This window comes from Mus caroli, unplaced genomic scaffold, assembly GCF_978045245.1.
Source record: "Mus caroli unplaced genomic scaffold, Mus_caroli_1 scaffold_2, whole genome shotgun sequence".
Lineage (NCBI taxonomy): Eukaryota > Metazoa > Chordata > Mammalia > Rodentia > Muridae > Mus > Mus caroli.
This window is the reverse complement of record NW_028227257.1, coordinates 156,031,274-156,049,522: the sequence shown is the minus strand read 5'-3', so window position 1 is coordinate 156,049,522 and position 18,249 is coordinate 156,031,274. Positions and strand designations below refer to the sequence as shown.

Sequence of the window (18,249 nt, the reverse complement as noted above, 5' to 3'; positions counted from 1 at the left end):
TTGACAACCAGTCTAGACTCAGTATCACAAGGAGACAGACTGAAAAATGGCTCTGCTAAGTTGGCCACTATGAGTTCTTAGACACACAGAGGAGGAAATGAACAGCCCCACTGGAGTCCAAGGATTCTTTAAGACAACTGAACTGTTATTAAGCTTTGTATGATGGACTGACAGCCTTTCTGGAGATCATGGGAAATGGTCAAGCAGTCTTCTGCATACCAAGCCCAAAGAGAACCATCTTCCCCCAACTCATCTCTCTGTATCTCTTCCCTAAGACCTTTGTTTCAGCTATCTACATAGCTCCTTTCCTAGCCTTTGTGCCTTAAATATCACTGCCCCAGAAAAGCCTTCCACATCCTATCCATCTTCATTCATTATCCTTGATGTCTTTTTCTCTGCATCCTACTCCATGCTCTCACACTTGCTCTCTCTTTAATTTTAGGTGTTTTGGGGTTTTTTTGTTGTTGTTTTTTTTTTTTGTTTGGTTGGTTGGTTGGTTTTTCGAGACAGGGTTTCTCTGTGTAGCCCTGGCTGTCCTGGAACTCACTTTGTAGACCAGGCTGGCCTTGAACTCAGAAATCCACCTGCCTCTGCCTCCCAAGTGCTGGGATTAAAGAAGTGCAACCACCAAGTACAGATTTGTTTTATGAGTACACTGTAGCTGTCTTCAGACACACCAGAAGAGGGCATTGGATCCCATTACAGATGGTTGTGAGCCACCATGTGGTTGCTGGGATTTGAACTCAGGACCTCTGGAAGAGCAGTCAGTGCTCTTAACTGCTGAGCCATCTCTCCAGCCCAGGTGTTTTTTTGTTTGTTTTTGTTTTCTTGAGGCAGGGTTTCTCTGTGTAGCCTGGTTGTCCTGGAACTCACTCTGTAGGCCAGGCTGGCCCCGAACTTAGAAATTCGCCTGCCTCCCAAGTACTGGGAATAAAGGCATGTGCCACCACGCCTGTAGTCTTTCATTCTTATTCTGAGGCCCTAGATCATCGTCCCAAGGTCTTGTGTGTACAATGGTAAATAAGGAGAGGCACAATGTTCAGAGCTGACAGTGACCTCATGCCCAAGAGTAGAAGGCTCTACTAAGTGGGTTCCAAAGAATGCCGAGAACATCCTTAAGCATTCTTTAAAAAGAGGACAGGAGTGGGTAGCGCAGTACTATCCAGGTTGCATTCTCAGGGAATATAGAGGAGCCCAGAGGCGGTGTACCAGTGAAGTGAGGAATAGGCTTGAAGTAGAGTTTGAGGTAGGATTGGGCAAGGCCAGGGGAAAAGCCTAAGGATGCATCCTACTGGATGTGGTAAGGGGAAGAGCTCTGAGGAAGAGGGGCTCTTTCAGAGGTGGGGGTCAAAGCCAGCACTCGGGAGGCAGAGGCAGGCGGATTTTTGAGTTCGAGGCCAGCCTGGTCTAGAGAGTGAGTTCCAGTACAGCCAGGGCTACACAGAGAAACCCTGTCTCGAAAAACAAAAAACAAAGAAAAAAGAGGTGGGGGTTCAAATGAGGAGCTTGCAGGGGTTCAGTCTTCAGGGTGGAGCTTGTACAGTGGGCCACCTTGAGGCTAGACTGTAGGGTGAGAAGACCAGCCACTCGCCCAGCTCTACAAATAAAGCGCTTTATTTATACAGTCTCTCCAGGCCCAGATCTCTGCCGCCCTACCCCAACCTCTTAAGAAGAGGACTGATTAATTCCGAGGAGCCAGGAGTGGCTGGTCCACAAGGGGTCATCCCGACAGCTGCAGGTCCTGAGTAGCTGAGCCAGGTAGAGAGCAAAGGCACGAGGCCCTGGGCATTCCATGCCAAGGCAAAGGCCAGAACCACCGAACAAGGTGGTATGGGTTAGCACACCAGGGTCAGCTTCCTGGGATCAGGCCAAGGTCAGTACCAGCAGCACCACAGCTCTGCTCATAGGACGGCGGGGCCTCTGTGGGGAGAAAGAAGGATCTACAAGGGGCTTAGGGCATCCTCATTTTCTCATCCCAGTCCCTGTCATTTCCACTCACCATAGGGGTAGCCCCATGAACTGTACTCTGGAGGGAGGATCAAGGCGCTGGTGGTGGGTACTGGGCCCGCAGAGCCTTCTGCAAAGTAGGGGACAGTGGCACCTATAGAGATGCACAAGGGAGGGTGCAGAGAATGTCTAGCAGGGCTTCCAACCTGAACCCAGGGCTCAGTGGTGGTGACAGACACAGAACCCAAAGGAGCCGACAGTGGCTGCTGCTGAGAGTGGCTCTTGGTGGAGAGAGAAACTGGGTCTGAGAAGTGAGGGCCACTAGCCACTGCCTCAGCCTCTTCCTGGGGTGGTGCAGAGGGCACCACTAGGGATAAGGTCCCAGGAGAAGACTCTGAGCCTGGACAGGGACTCAGTGGAGTTTGGTTCACAGCAATATTGCCAACAAATAATGGGAGAGTCACGGTGGCCTCAGGTGCCTTCATGGAGACCTGGAAAAATGTAGGTATTGAGGAGTCAGGCCAAAGCCACCTAGCCTCAGGCCACCCAGCCCTGGGCAACACCAAACCTGAAGGTAATAGTCGATATGGATAAGGCTGCAGCCAGGCAGGGCTGACTGGGGCAGGGCAGGCACCAGGATCTGTTCTTGCCACTGAGCACGCCTCCAGGCCTTGACACCTGTACCCTCCACCTCTGCAATGGTCCGCACATCATAGATCCAGCGCTTGGCCTTATAGGATACCTTCTGAGGAAAGACTTGACTGTGAGCTTGGGCAGGCCAGCACCCACCCCTTCTGTTCCATGGGAAAGGGACAGGCTCAGGAAGCCAGATGGCTCTGACCTGTAACAAGCTGGCCACCACAGGGCTGGTGTCCTTGCCTGACTGGTTCTCAATGTCAGCCTGCAGCCGCAGCACCTGTCCCACCACATAGCCACGAAGGTCAGTGCTAGCTGTGAGAACCACATTGCCAGTCTTCACCAGCTTATAGGAGAACTTCTTGGTAGTGGAGGCTACATTGGGTTGCTTGAAGAGAAAAGGGGAAAGAGTTTATCAAAGGAGCACAAACAAGACTCAGGCTGCTCTAGACACCAGCAACCAGCTTAAGACAGGGCTTGGTTGCCTGGTCTAAGAAGGTTGAAGGCAACCAAGGAAGCCTCTCTGTTCTATCCTTACCTCAATATCTGGGATGCTGTTCAGGTTCAAGGGGCTCAGGATGTAGAACACGAGGCTACATTTGTGATCCTTGGAAAAACGTGGAGTGTCGATGGACGCCCTCACCTGGTGTACAATCTTCCCAAAGGGTCCCTCAAAAGATGTGGGTGCTGTGGCTACAGAGATAATAGGGATTGGCTGGCACCCAGCACCTCCCACCGTGGGTCTCACCATTTCAAGGCTGCTGTCCCCACAAGCTTTCCACTCACCAGGAAGCAGGAACTGAAAAGGGAAGTTGTGCTCTCCAGCCGGCAGACTTCCTACAGAGACAAAAAGGAGGTGGGAGCAAACCAGAGGAAATCCATAGTGGCCACAGTGCCAGAGCAGAAGTAAACAGTGCAGCCCACACTACGTGTCTCCAGCACCGTAGCAGCATGGCCATAGCAGGAGCTACAGGCTACGTACAAGGACTTGTTTTAAACGAGAGTGTGGGGCTGGCAATGTAGTTAGTAGGGTGTTTGCTTAGCACACACAAAGATTTAGTTCAATTGCAAGGACTATGCAAACCACATATGGTAGCACACCCCTGGGAGGTGGAAGGAGGAAATCAGAACTTTAAGGACATCCATCCTCTGTTAAATAGCAAGTTCAAGGCCAGCCTGGGCTGCATGAAACCTTGTCTCAAAAGTGAATAAATACACATTTTAAAATAAAATAAAAACCAGGGGGATGGTTGAGAGTAGAGGACAGGGATGACAGTCATACTAAGCGTCAGAGTCCACCCAGACCCAGAACCAGAAAGTGGGAATCCAAGAGACGGTTGCAGGGAGGGGAAAGGACAGGCTGACCCCCTCCAGTTCAAGGGCTGCCCCTGTGCTCACTGCTGGCTCTCACACTCACCCTTGTCAGCCAGTGACAGGGAGCTGTTGAAGTAGCTCTCCTCCACCACCCAGGCCCCATCGTTGGCCTTGGTGGAGACCCCACAGGAACCCATGCAGGTCACCCGGATAGCTGTAAGGGGAAGGGTGCCATAAGCGTATGCCAGCTGATGGCATGGCTCCTCCCTGTCCCCAGCACAGGATCTCATGTAGGTCTGAAAGTGCCCACGGGTCAAGCAGCCGCGATGGCCGAAGGCCAAGCAGCCGGGTCATCTTCCCAAGTATACCTCCTGGCCATCCCCAGTCTTGGTGTTCTCCCAGGGAACCAGGCTGGTAAGGAAACAGGCAGTGTTCCATCCTCCCTGCAGACACGGTGGGAAGCCTGTATTCTCCGAGATAATCCCTGAGCTACCCGCAGATTGGTTATATCAGCCTCTAGCCGGACCTATAAAAACCCAGCCGCCCTTTTTTCATGATGCCAATCAGTTTGGTCTGGAGATACCCAGTCTCTTGAAAGCTAACGCCAGCCCTGCCCCTGCAGGAATGCAGTCGGACCTGTCTGAGTGAGTCAACAATCTAGCCCTGGAAGGCAAATCCTGATTTCCTTCCGGAACAGTAGTGCCTAGGAGGCTGAGTTTCTACACCGTGAGGTAATTGGTCCTCCCCATCTGTGGGAGTATCCCAGAGCAGGAACCACTAGAGACAAGAGCTCGAATTCCTGTTTAACAAATACAACCTGGCCCTACTGTGCTCAGGTAGCTGCAGCTGAGTGAGAGAGCACAACTAAAACTGGTCACAGGAGAGGCAGCTCAGGCAAGATATATAGGTGGGAGCCAAGACAGGCACCCTGAAGTAACACCCTTCCTCCTGTAGAGTTGGGTCATGGTTTCAGCCCTTTTCCCAGACTTAATTGACAGGGTCACAGGAGGGGAAGACTATTCAAACTCTTCATCTTTGTGACAAAGCCGCTAAGCAAGAAGAACAAAGAAATCCAACCACCTAGAAGTCGATCGCACCTGCCTCAGGGATAGTCTCCCTGTATTATGGTCCAGGCATCCTGTTGGTCACCCCACAAACTTTATCCTCTAAATCTTTGGCTCATTCTCAAATCCACACAGCTCTCCAAAGGTACACTCTGATACATTTTGTAAAGTGCAGCAGTATGGTACCGATTGGAGAAGGTGCCTCAGCAGGCCCATACTGAGGCACCCCTCCGCCTGAGGTACCTGCCATGGGATGGGTCTAGTATAGAATAGGGGTTGAGAAGGGAGTAGAGGCAGAGAAGTGTGTGTGTATGGGGAGAGAGAAAGAGGAGACCAACTGTAAACAGGTGGAAGAGGGAGGGAGAAAGGGGTCAGAGAGAGAAGAGAGGCCAAACAGTCCTTTTTATAGCAAGCCAGGCCTACCTGGCTGTTGCTAGGTAACTGTTGGGTGGAGCCTAGAGCGAATGCTAACTTGCAAACACACTCCCTCACCTGATGGCTGCCAGTGCCTGTTCCTACTCTTGAGACTTCCTGCATTCCTGCTGTGCTACTCTATGTCCTTGGAAGTGCCAATGTCTGTCTGTCTGTCACCCTCCATTTCAGCCCAACCTCACAACTCTAACCTCCAACCTGGTTTGAAATACACACACACCTGCCATGACCTCTGATGACAAATCATCAAGTTGTCTCACCCTGGAATCTGAACACTAGTGGCACCTATAGGCCAGGAAATAGTTCTTGAGATGACAGGATAAGCAGAAGTTCAAAGATCTGCTAGAGGGCTCAAGATGCTTCACAATGGGAACATCTCCATAAGGGTGATTGGCCCCACATTAGATACAAAAAAAAAGTCTGGAGGTCTCAGTTTAGGCCAGATGCTGCCATAGTGCTATGAGGGTGCCTACAGTGAATGGCACAGTGCTATTTAAATTCTTCATTCTCAATGTAGGAGCAATAGCAAACTGGTTGCTTTAGCTGTTTAGTTTAGGGGTGGTTTGTTATTTGAATAACCTTTTGTAGCAATAGACAACTAGCACCAATACCCAGCCACACTAGAAATCAGGGGAAACCCAGGTAACTTACATGTTTACTAGTCAGAATGACAACCGCTAAGTACTTTGACCGGTGTTGGGGAGGAAGATGGAGAAGCCATACAGTGACACAAGGCCAACTTCTTCTGTTTGAACACCTATCAGGTCTCCAGTCCTACACTGCTTCATCAGGAGTCTCTCACAGCACTGCTCAGAACAACAATCAAGCACCCAGTCTGGACCTTCTACAGTTCAGGAAAAGAAGTATGAGACCACCAGATTCCAGGAAAACAAGCCGCATCCAAACTGGGAGTAGGGGGATCGACCTCTGATCTTCCCAATGCCAGGCACTTCCCATACTACATGGCTTTTAGGAACACCCTGCCAATGTGGCCATCCTCCAGCCCCTGAGCTGAACACATCCTATGTCACTTACTCTCTAGTGAGAAATGACTGTGGAAAAGGGCTTGCAAACACTATGTCTTCTGCTTCCCCCAAGAAAACATTTGGGGCTTCTCCTTTACCTCAGTAGCGTCACAATCCAAGTGTAAAAATTTCTCCAGAAAATTCCTTCAAGAACCATGTACACTGACCAAGGACAATGCCAGCAGCCAAGTATGTACCTTCTCAAATCACTGGAGCAGGAAAAACAATGTACTACTACATAAGCTACATAAATCGTGGGAAATGAGGGAGTTCTGAGCATACTAGATGGTCTCTCTGCTGCTGCTGCTGCTAGCCACTAGACGTGGCTCTTTTTAAATACTGTTATGCTGCTTTTCAGTACTATCTCTATTGTCCTACCTCTCCACTCTCATGCAAAGGTATCTGGGAAGCAACCACGGCCCTCTCAGGCTCATATCCTACAGCATAGCCAGGAAAGCAGGCTAAGTGTATTCTACCAAATCCTCCATTACAGAGCACCAAGATACAGCCTACAGAACAATCTATACCTAAAGGTGCCATCTAAGTATAAAAAAGTTTCCTAACAGTGTTCCTAACTATAATAAAAGACAGTCACCACTCACTGAATTGATTAGGGACCACCAAACTAGCAGGTGTTCACCACTGGAGACTGGAGGCTGCTTTTTTTTTTTTTTTTTCCTTTTTTTCTTTCTTGTTTTGTTTTGTTTTTGAGACAGGGTTTCTCTCTGTATTCTGGAACTCACTCTGTAGACCAGGCTGGCCTTGAACTCACAGAGATCCACCTGCCCCTACTTCCCAAAATGCTGGGAAGGTGTGCCTCCATCTCGTAGCAGCTCTGGTTTTCTTTTCTTCTTTTTTTTTTTTTTTTTTTTTTTTTTTTGGTTTTTCGAGACAGGGTTTCTCTGTGTAGCTCTGGCTGTCCTGGAACTCACTCTGTAGACCAGGCTGGCCTCGAACTCAGAAATCCGCCTGCCTCTGCCTCCCGAGTGCTGGGATTAAAAGCCTGAGCCACCACGCCCGGCTCTAGCTCTGGTTTTCTAAAGAAAATCATGGTGTGTGTTTTGTTCCACAGAGATGTCTGGCACTTTCTTCCCTCATGGATGTTTCTACCTTCCAGCAGTTCCTTACCATGCACCATGATAATGAAGACATTTCCATTCTTCTTCTGGTTCCAAAGATCTTGAACCTGACCATCCCCACCAGCTAACACAGTCTGTCATTAAATCTGTGCTTGTTTTGCTTCCAATTGTACCATAAACCAACAAGGGTTGCTACCTCTGGGGTCCTGTGAAAACACAGCTATTCTATGAAAAACAGAGCCAAACTGGAGAGAGCTTAGGAGTATTTTTGGGGTTGTTTTTAAAGATTATTTGTTATATGTACATAAGTACACTGTAGCTGTCTTCAGACACCAGAAGAGGGCATCAGATCCATTACAGATGGTTGTGAGCCACCATGTATTTGCTGGGAATTGAACTCAGGACCTCTGGAAGGGCAGATAGTGCTCTTAACCACTGAGCCATCTTCCCAGCCCTGAGAGCTTGGGAGTTAAGTGCACTTTTTCCTCTTGCAGAAAACCCAAATTCCATTCCCAGAACCCAGAACCACCTTTAACTCCAGGTCAAGAGTGTTTGATGCCCTCTTCTGTACTCTAGGGCACATAAGCAAGTAGTGTACAGACACATATACAGACAAAATATATACACACATAAAATAAAATGAATAAGTCTAATATACAAAAGAAAAACAGGGATGGAAACATGGCTCGGTGGTTAAGAACATTCCAGAGGTTAAGTGCTCTTCCAGAGGTCCTAAGTTCGATTCCCAGCAACCAGCTCACAACCATCTGTAATGGGATCTGATGCCTTCTTCTGGTGTGTCTGAAGACAGCTACAGTGTACTCACACACATAAAATAAGGAGACCTAGGAGTGGAGGTGCAGCCATGCATCAACACTCAGAAGCCTGTGTCAGGATCGCAAGTTTGAGGTCAGTCTGGGTAGCATAGAAAGATGCTGTGTCAGCCGGGCAGTGGTGGCGCACGCCTTTAATCCCAGCACTCGGGAGGCAAAGGCAGGTAGATTTCTGCGTTCGAGGCCAGCCTGGTCTACACAGTGAGCTCCAGGACAGCCAGAGCTATACAGAGAAACCCTGTCTCAAAGTAATAAAAAAAGAAAGAAAGAAAGAAAGAAAGAAAGAAAGAAAGAAAGAAAGAAAGAAAAGGCCAAAGCAGTGGTGGCATATGCCTTTAATCCCAGCATTCGGGAGGCAGAGGCAGGCAGATTTCTGAGTTCGAGGCTAGCCTGGTTTACAGAATGAGTTCTAGGACAGCCAGAGCTACACAGAGAAACCCTGTCTCAAACAAACAAACAAACAAACAAAAAAGAAAGAAAGAAAAGAAGAGGGCTGGGAGTTTAGCTCAGTAGTACACTTATTGAGCATGTTCTAAATTAAATTCCCAGCACCAAGAGTTAGAAGAAGAAAAGCAAGCAGAAAGCATCTATCCAGAATTGGGGTATGGAGAGCAATAAGGAAAATACGGTAGGCCCTACTGCTGTCCTGAGGCAGCTGAGTTCCATAGCACCTCTGAGGCGGCTAGTATCCTCTCAGATGGGACTGAACCATTGTCAGTCCTTAGACAAGTACCCAATGACCAAAACTGAAAACCCTAAGGTAGTACTCATTGACAATGAAGGGGTGGGGAGGTGGGGCTCTTCTACTGGGTCTAGCAGAAGTTCAGCAAGTATCCTTTGAATGAAGGAAAATATAAGAATCATGGTTATCTCCATCCCAATCAGGACTGAGGGAATTTCCAGAGTGGCCTCTACACACACAATCTCAACTGCCAGCAATATAAATCCACCTTCCAGCCCCAGCCCATGATCCTGGGCACTTCTGCAGTTGGGACCATCATGGGAGCTCTCTTGGCCCCTATAAGGTCAGCTGTCCATATACTCTCTATCTGCTACAAGGAAGCCAGAAGATAGGTCATCCTTACACTGTATTTGGCAATAGCCTAGCCTGTTCACTCCATGTCTTGTCAGGAGAAAATAACAGAAAAGAAAAATTGCATGGCTAGTTCTAAATAGGACCTCTCTCTGTTGTATCACTCAAGCTCACAAGCCTGTGGCCTGTACCATGTTCCCCTCAGCCAATGTACACTTCTTGTACCTTTCTTAGATCCAGGAGGAGCTGACCTATCATGCTGTATGCCTCTACAAAATCAACAGCAGCTCTCACCCAGACTACATACTCTAAATAAAGATAGGTAATGTGATCATGACCAGAAGCCTCAACAAGATCAGGGCTTGACAGGGACATACAATCCAGATTCCTTCTCGACCTGGACAACACCAAGTCCAGGTTCAGGCAGCTGTTCATCTGAGGCCTAGAATGGCTGAGGAGAATAGCTCTCCGTCCTCAGCAGACACCATTAGTGTGTGTGGACAACTGTGGTTTGGCCATGCAGCCAGGCAGTTCTCACAGAAGACAAAAATAAAAGAGCACCAAGCAAAGACATCCATATAATCTTGCAATCGGTGCCAGGTAGAGGCCACAACTGTGCCCACCTGATCCCAGAGTTCAGTCATCAAATCCCACACAGGGCCCTCTATTCGTGGATCCAGCACCAAGGAGGCTGCACCTGAGAGTGCCCTGTCAATAGCAAAGCAGCAACCTGATCCCCAGCCCCAGTCTCAGATCTATGCATTAGCTGAGGACTCAGCTCAGCTCCCACAAGGCCTTAGGAAAGGAGCGCGAGGGGATTGCCCGGTGGAACAGGGCCCCTTGCCAGCAGTTACAATCTTTAAGCTGAAAGCAAGAAGGTACCCCATGGATCCTGGTGGGAACCTGCACACTTGGACCAGAACTGTCTTTGAAAAAGGTCCTGCATAGGAGTCTGGAGACAAGGAAATGAGAGGACCTAGAGCACATTAGGTTCCAGGTGGGGGCCCAGCAGGTGCACAGTGCAGCGGACCTTGGACAACTGAACAAGAAAAGACTGAAGGCCCGCATGCTTCTACTGCCAGGGTTGCCTGGGCATAGTGAATGAACAAGCACTTAGGCCCTTGCACAGACTCTGGCCTCTTAGGCGGAGAGCACAGGATGGGGCAGATGCGGAAGAACTGGGCCACCGAGCTGCCCGCCCCGCCCTGCCCTCCGTGAGCCTCCCAGAACTGCCTATTCCTGGTGTCCGCGGTTCCGTCGTAACCCGGGGCTTCCTGGAGACTAAGAACCCAGTCGCAGAGCCCACTGACCGCACAGTTTCCGAGAGCCCCGCCCCGCCGCAGGTAAGAACGCGTCTACCCACTTCCCGGAGGGGACCCCGCGCCCACCTCGGAAGGGCAGTGGCGCTCCCAGGCGCAAGTGCACGGCCCCTGCCAGCGGCTCCCCAGGACTGTAGACGACGCGGCCCTGACTCAGGCGGATCTCGAAGAGCTGCACCCTCCCCATACCGCGGTCTCCCGCGCCGCGGTCTGACGCCTGCTAGGGCAGTGGCTTCGAGGCCCGCCCCTCTTCCCCTCCCCGACAGAGGACACGCCCAGGCCGCAGGACCCGCCTGGACCGGAATACTAGCTGGTGCCCCTCCAAGACTCACCCTCATCCCAAAGACCCGCCCCTTTCTGATCCAAGGCCGGCCTTCTCCAGGGCTGGTCTTCGACCAGAGGACACGCCCACGGACGAGGACACGCCTCCACGAGGGCACGCCCATTTTTCTAGATTTGCCTCCCTGAGCACGAACACAAGCACCTGTTCACAACAGGCCAGTCCTGCCTGCTCCTGCCCTAGCCTGAGGGGCCGCCCAGACCAGTGGGGTGGTACGGTATGGAGTGTGCGGCCGCTACGCTTTAGTCGAAGACCCTCACGGGATCCTTGAGACCTCTGGTGCTCAGGGGTGAGGACTGTTCACATGTAAGCGAAAGCGGATCCCCGGGGACCCACGTTCAACGCTAGGTGGCCACGAGAGGTGCTTGGCACTCAGGCGGTGTGGATCCCAGCTATGGCCCGCGGCCATCGTGCTTTGTGCACTGCGACCTCCACCAAGCTTCCTGAGGTGTGGTGCGAAGTAGCGGTCCAGAACACCGGTGAACAGCGGTAGCGGAAGCTCAGGGCAGAAACAAGAGATCCCTGCAAAACTTGGGAGGTGGAGCGAGGGATGCGCGGATAGAGGAGGGACTAATTCTGAATCACATTTTTCCTCAAAACAGGGTGGATCCCTGGAACCCGCTCTGTTGACCAGACTGGCCTCGAACTCAGAGAGCTCTGCCCTGCCATCTAAGTGCTGGGATAATTGCTTTTACCACGGCCACCGGCCTGAATCACATTTTTTGCGGGGGAGAGGGGTTCACACCACACACCACACACCACACACCACACACCACACACCACACACCACACACCACACACACACACACACACAAAAGGTTTTGGTAAGCCGGGCGTGGTGGCGCACGCCTTTAATCACAGCGCTCGGGAGGCAGAGGTAGGCAGATTTCTGAGTTCAAGGCCAGCCTGGTCTACAAAGTGAGTTCCAGGACAGCCAGGGCTATACAGAGAAACCCTGTCTTGAAAAACCAAAAAAGCCGGGCGTGGTGGCGCACGCCTTTAATCCCAGCACTCGGGAGGCAGAGGCAGGTGGATTTCTGAGTTCGAGGCCAGCCTGGTCTACAAAGTGAGTTCCAGGACAGCCAGGGCTATACAGAGAAACCCTGTCTCAAAAAACCAAAAAAAAAAAAAAAAGGTCTTGGTGTTGGTTGTGAACTGGAGAAGAAAGGTCTTAAATTCTTAAGTTCACAACTTATTGTTCCATATTACTATAGTGTGAAAGCCAATTTAAGCAATCCTGTTTTTTTCTGTTTGGTACTGTATAAAATAAAATATATGAGATATTCAGCACTATTACAAGATGGTCATGGTGGAAGCGGTGTGGCTCAGTGGTACAGCACTTGCCTAGCTCAAGCAAGGCTCTGGTCCCCTAAACTATAAGCATGCATACAGCACTTTGTATTAGATAATAGTTACCCATTGTAAGTTGATGTGACTGTCCTGAGGCCTTTATTTTTTTTTTTTTTTTTTTTTTTTTTTTGGTTTTTATGAGACAGGGTTACAGGGTTTCTCTGTGTAGCCCTGGCTGTCCTGGCACTCTCTCTGTAGACCAGACTGGCCTCGAACTCAGAAATCCGCCTGCCTCTGCCTTCCGAGTGCTGGGATCAAAGGCGTGTGCCACCATTGCCTGGCCCTGACGCCATTTTTTTTTTTTTTTTTTTTTTTTTTAAAGATTTATTTATTTATTTATTATATGTAAGTACACTGTAGCTGTCTTCAGACACTCCAGAAGAGGGAGTCAGATCTTGTTACAGATGGTTGTGAGCCACCATGTGGTTGCTGGGATTTGAACTCCTGACCTTCGGAAGAGCAGTCGGGTGCTCTTACCCACTGAGCCATCTCACCAGCCCCCTGACGCCATTTTTAACATGGGATCTCAACTTACCAATATTTTCTACTTGTCACTTTGTGACTAAGCCTTCAGAAATCAATGGGAATCTATCCCCATGAAAGCAGAGCAACAATGGCAGGGTCATTTTGTGCTTGTCTGAGACAGAGATGCCTCAGAGGCTCTGTTTACTGGTTAAACATGGAGGAAATAAAGTGGAGTGGCAGTTACCAGAACAGTTAGCAAAGAGTTTCTCAGTGAAAGATACAAATGATTTTGTGGTAGAAGCCATGACATACAAAACTGGGTGCCCCAGATACCCCATGCATTTAGGGGAGTCAAAGGGCTAAAACAAAAGGTAACCCAACCCGTGTGCAAATAACTGAAGTCTGGGCTAGGTGGTAGAGATATGATCCAGAACTTAATCTGATTCTCGTCAGCAAAAGGAGGAGAGGGCTAGGTGTGGTGGGCTGAGTGTGGTGGTACACATTAGGTTTTAAACCCAGGTGTCTACTTAACCTATTAAGGTGGACCTTGCCACCAGGTTCTCCCAGCATCTCTCAGTCCCTACCTTTTACAGGGTCCTCCTGGCTGGCATTCCCCAGGCTCCCTACCCTGAACTTCTCCAGCTCAGGGGCTGGGCTGCCTTTCCCCAGCCATATTGGTTACCCTATTCTCTTTTGGGCCTCCTGGCTGCTGCACCTGGTTCCTCGATCCTCACATGTCTCAGAGTCATATCCACTCTGGATTCTCCCGGATATCTCTGTCTCACCCTCTTTTTTTTGTTTTTTCTTTTGGTTTTTTGTTTTTCGAGACAGGGTTTCTCTGTATAGCCCTGGCTGTCCTGGAACTTACTCTGTAGACCAGACTGGCCTCAAACTCAGAAATCCACCTGCCTCTGCCTCCTGAGTGCTGGGATTAAATGCATGCTCCACCACGCCCGGCTCTGTCTCTGTAATAAACTTTCTCCACCATACCTAGGCACAGTCACATCCGTACCTTTCATTTTTCATTTATCTGGTGCCAAAACCTGGGACCAGTCAGTTCCTTTTCTTTTTGTTTCTGTTTTTCATTCATCTGGTGTCAAAGCTAGAGAATGACGTAAATGATATCCTACCCCAACAAACCGGCCACTCTGAACCAAGCTGCTGATCCGAATCTCCTAAGGTATAAACGGATCATACCACTCCTCCACCTTGTCTATGGTTAGTTTTAGGCCTGCCAAGGCTGCTAGTGAGGTCCCATCTCAAAGAAAGAATGGAAGGAAAGAGGAAAGAAGAGGGCATCCTGGGAGCTGGAGAGATGGCTTAGCGGTTAAGAGTACTGACTGCTCTTCTGAAGATCCTGAGTTCAAATTCCAGCAACCACATGGTGGCTCACAACCATCCATAATGAGATCTGACTCCCTCTTCTGGTGCATCTGAAGACAGCTACATTGTGTACTTAGATATAATAATAAATAAATCTTTAAAAAAAAAAAAGAAGAAGAAGAAGAAGAAGAGGGCATCCTGAGCTCCAATACTGGCATCCTTAGAATTCTTGTATTTCAAGAAGAGCTTCTATTAGCCACAGTGAAATTGCCTGCACAATTAGGCAAACTGAAAGCCTTCAAAATAAGCATTTGGAGAAATTAGTTGGAACGAGTAGGAGAATGAGCAGCACCAGGGTGACAAACTGACAAAACATTAAAGTGTTTCAGTAAAGAGACTGATATGGTTTGGAGATCACTGAGTTAGAACAGGACAGACCTGAGTGGACTTTATTCTAGGCCTCCCAAGCACTTATAACTATTATTCTGATCCTAGTCAATCCATGTCCTTCTGGGATCCATTTCAGTACAACTGCCTGTGTCCAGTCTGTTTTCTGCTCCCATCAGGAGCCTTTCAAATTTTGATGTTACATTTATTCAATGGCTAAAACAGCTGTAACCCTGGACCTCTGCTCAGGACAGGTTCTGGTTGCCATTGGCAACTCCCAGCTTTAATTCTCATGATCTGGAAATACTGACCCACCATTTCCCATGCTCCCTCTGCTAGGTCCTGGCTAGTCTCCTTTTCCTGGTGATTCTGTCCCTAACTCTCCATCATTCTGTGAGATTTCACTATCTGTGAGGCTCTCTGACTTCAGCTGAGAGGTTTCCTCTGATTCCCAGACATTTGTGTTCTAGTTTGGTACCCATGGTTCCTAAGAGGCACTGCAAAGACTTGTCAAGGGCAAGGAAGAGGGGGCTAGTGAGCTGGCTCAGTGGTTAAGAGCGCTGACTGCTCTTCCAAAGGTCCTGAGTTCAAATCCCAGCAACCACATGGTGACTCACAACCATCCGTAACGAAATCTGATGTTCTCTTCTGGTGTGTCTGAAAACACACTACAGTGTACTTACATATAATAAATAAATAAATATTAAAAAAAAGAGAGTGAGGAAGAGTATGACCTTTTAAAAAAGCGCTGGTGAGATGGCTCAGTGGGTAAGAGCACCCGACTGCTTTTCCGAAGGTCCAAAGTTCAAATCCCAGCAACCACATGGTGGCTCACAACCACCCGTAATGAGATCTGACTCCCTCTTCTGGAGTGACTGAAGACAGCTACAGTGTACTTACATGTAATAAATAAATAAATAAATCTTAAAAAAAAAAAAATCTGAGCAGGAGAGGCAATGGACACTTAAGACTCCATGGCTGGCCAGGCGGTGGTGGCGCATGCTTTTAATCCCAGCCCTTGGGAGACAGAAACTGGCGGATTTCTGAGTTCGAGGCCAGCCTGATCTACAGAGTGAGTTCCAGGACAGCCAGGACTGTACAGAGAAACCCTGTCTCGAAAAACAAACAAACAAAAAAGACTCCGTGGCTGTGCTTCTTAATCTTGATCATCAACCTGGCTAGATCTAGAATCAACTAGCTGGCAAACTGTTAGGCACTCCTCCTCTAAGGGATTTTCTAAATTAGATTTGAAGTGGGAAGAACTTAAACGTGAGTGGCATCTTCTAGAAACAGCCCAGGTAGGAGATGAGGCTCTTTTGCATGTTCACCTCCACTCTCACAGGAAGCGCATCTGTCATCGCTCTATCACATCACTGACTCACTAAACCAGCAGCTCTCCAAGACTCCTCTGAGACTTCAGCACCTGACTGGGACTGCTGCGACCGACATCCAGCATTTTGGACTGAGCAAATTACTGCATTTTTGGCCTCTCCAGTGTGAGTCAGCCATTGTGGGACTACCCAGATTATATCGTATAAACCAATCTAAACCTACACACACATCTTTTTGGGGGGAGAGGGGATAAGTCTTACTATGTAGCCCTCCCTGTCTGGCCTGGAACTTCCTATACAAAACAGAACTGCTACTGCCTGCCCAGTGCTGAGATTAAAGGCATGTGCACCACACACACTTCCATACCTCTCCTTTTATTTTTTTTGTTTTTATTTGTTTTTTGTTTTTTGAGACAGGGTTTTTCTGTACAGCCCTGGCTGTCCTGGAACTCACTTTGTAGACCAGGCTGGCCTTGAACTCAGAAATCCACCTGCCAGTCTCCTGAGTGCTGGGAGTAAAGGCCTGTGCCACCACCGCCCGGCTTCTTTCAACATTTTGTTTTTTGTGTTTTTGAAGACTTTATTTATTTGGGCTGGAGAGATGGCTCAGTGGTTAAGAGCACTGACTGCTCATCTTTAAAAAAAAAAAAAGATTTTACTTATTTATATTATATATATGTCCGTACACTGTTGCTGTCTTCAGACACACCAAAGGAGGGCATCAGATCCCATTACAGATGGTGGTGAGCCACTATGTGGTTGCTGGGAATTTGAACTCAGGACCTCTGGAAAAGTAGTCAGTGCTCTTAACAGTTGAATATGTCTAGTTGCCTATGTATGTGTTTCTATGTAAGGTATAGGCGGTGTTCATGAAGACCAGGTGTTGTATTCTCTAGAGCTGAAATTACAGACCATTGTGAGTTGCCATGTAGATGCTAACAACTGACCCCAGGACCTCTGAAAAAGGACCAAGTGTTCCTAACCACTGAGCCAGCTCTCTGCCCACCTCCCTTTTTTAAATTTAAGATTTTATTTAAAAAAGAAACAAACAAACAAACAAACAAAAAACCCAATAAGCTGGGCTTGGTGATGCATGCCTTTAATCCCAGCACTCAAGGCAGAGGCAGGCAGATTTCTGAGTTCAAGGCCAGTCTGGTCTACAAAGTGAGTTCCAGGACAGCCAGGGCTAGAGAAACCCTGTCTCGAAAAACCAAAAAGAAAAAAAAAAAAAGAAAAAAGAAAAAAACAGATTTTATTTTTAACTATGTATGTGGGGGCTGAAAGAGGGTGTCTAATTCCCTGGAGCTAGCTGTGTGCCTCCTAACATGGGTGCTAGGAAACAACTTTGGGTCCTTTGTAAGAGTAGCAAATTCTTTGAAGCACTGAATCATCTTTCTCTTTTTTTTTTTTTTTTTTTTTTTTTTTTTTGAGTCAGGGTTTTGTTCTGTAGCCTAAACTGGCCTAAAACCAATGTCCTCAGCCTCCCCCCAAAAAAGAAAAGATATAGACTCTATCCCCTTGCATTAAATCTGGTGACTTCCCACAGGACTGCAGCAAACAGGATGCCATGCTAGTGCCAGGTTAAGCTTGATAAACCCTAAGCTACAAGATAAAACTATCTAATTACCCAATACAGAGGTCTTGAGAATGCTCAGACACGAGCCTCAAATAGACCCAGATGAGCACAGAGATACAGTAACTTGGTGTCTTAGCATCTGTTGTCATGTGCCAAGCCATGCCAATTTATTGTGTAGCTGGAAAACCCGGTTAGTCTCAGACAGGAGGCTATTGTATACTGGCTGGTATTTGCTAATAATGGGTCAGGTGTCTCCTTTATGGCTATTTATTTATTTATTTATTTTGATGTTGGATATTCACTAGAGAAGGCTGCTCAGACTGAATACACTGAGTATTCAGGATCCCAGTGTAGTACTGAGTCTTCCTCAGGATGAGCTTTTATGCACACACACAAAAATATTCTGGGCTGACATAATTGAGTTAACAAGAACAATTAGCCAGAAGCAGAACTAGAGAAGTCAAAGGCAAAGCCATTTAGAGACTTTCCCAGGACTATGGACTCTGATGGATTAGGTCTCCCCCCCCCCCCCCAGGATCATCTCATCCACAAACCACAAACATGGAGTTGTACTTTTTTTTAATTTATTTTTTTTATTACGTATTTTCCTCACTTACATTTCCAATGCTATCCCAAAAGTACCCCATACCCTCCCCCCCACTTCCCTACCCACCCACTCCCATTTTTTTGGCCCTGGCGTTCCCCTGTACTGGGGCATATACAGTTTGTGTGTCCAATGGGCCTCTCTTTCCAGTGATGGCCGACTAGGCCATCTTTTGATACATATGCAGCTAG

The 18,249-nt window shown here is 48.3% G+C and overlaps 1 protein-coding gene across 3 annotated transcripts; it reads right to left on the bottom strand.

The window, feature by feature from the left end:
- Positions 1–1,596: 1,596 nt before the first annotated feature.
- Arrdc1 (arrestin domain containing 1) lies at positions 1,597–10,962 on the bottom strand. Of its 3 annotated transcripts, none has more exons than XM_029484303.2 (8): positions 10,752–10,962; positions 4,001–4,111; positions 3,370–3,420; positions 3,122–3,276; positions 2,789–2,971; positions 2,516–2,692; positions 2,000–2,438; positions 1,597–1,940 (listed from the first exon to the last, which is right to left on the bottom strand). In XM_029484303.2, exons 1-8 carry the CDS (start codon positions 10,867–10,869, stop codon positions 1,864–1,866), a joined length of 1,311 nt encoding a protein of 436 aa, XP_029340163.1. In that variant the 5' UTR covers positions 10,870–10,962; the 3' UTR covers positions 1,597–1,863. The 3 variants fall into 3 exon arrangements, with proteins under 3 accessions (XP_029340163.1, XP_021011094.1, XP_029340172.1); XM_021155435.3 differs by having other exon boundaries at positions 1,597–1,920; XM_029484312.2 differs by lacking the exon at positions 10,752–10,962 and adding an exon at positions 4,266–4,774.
- Positions 10,963–18,249: the final 7,287 nt, after the last annotated feature.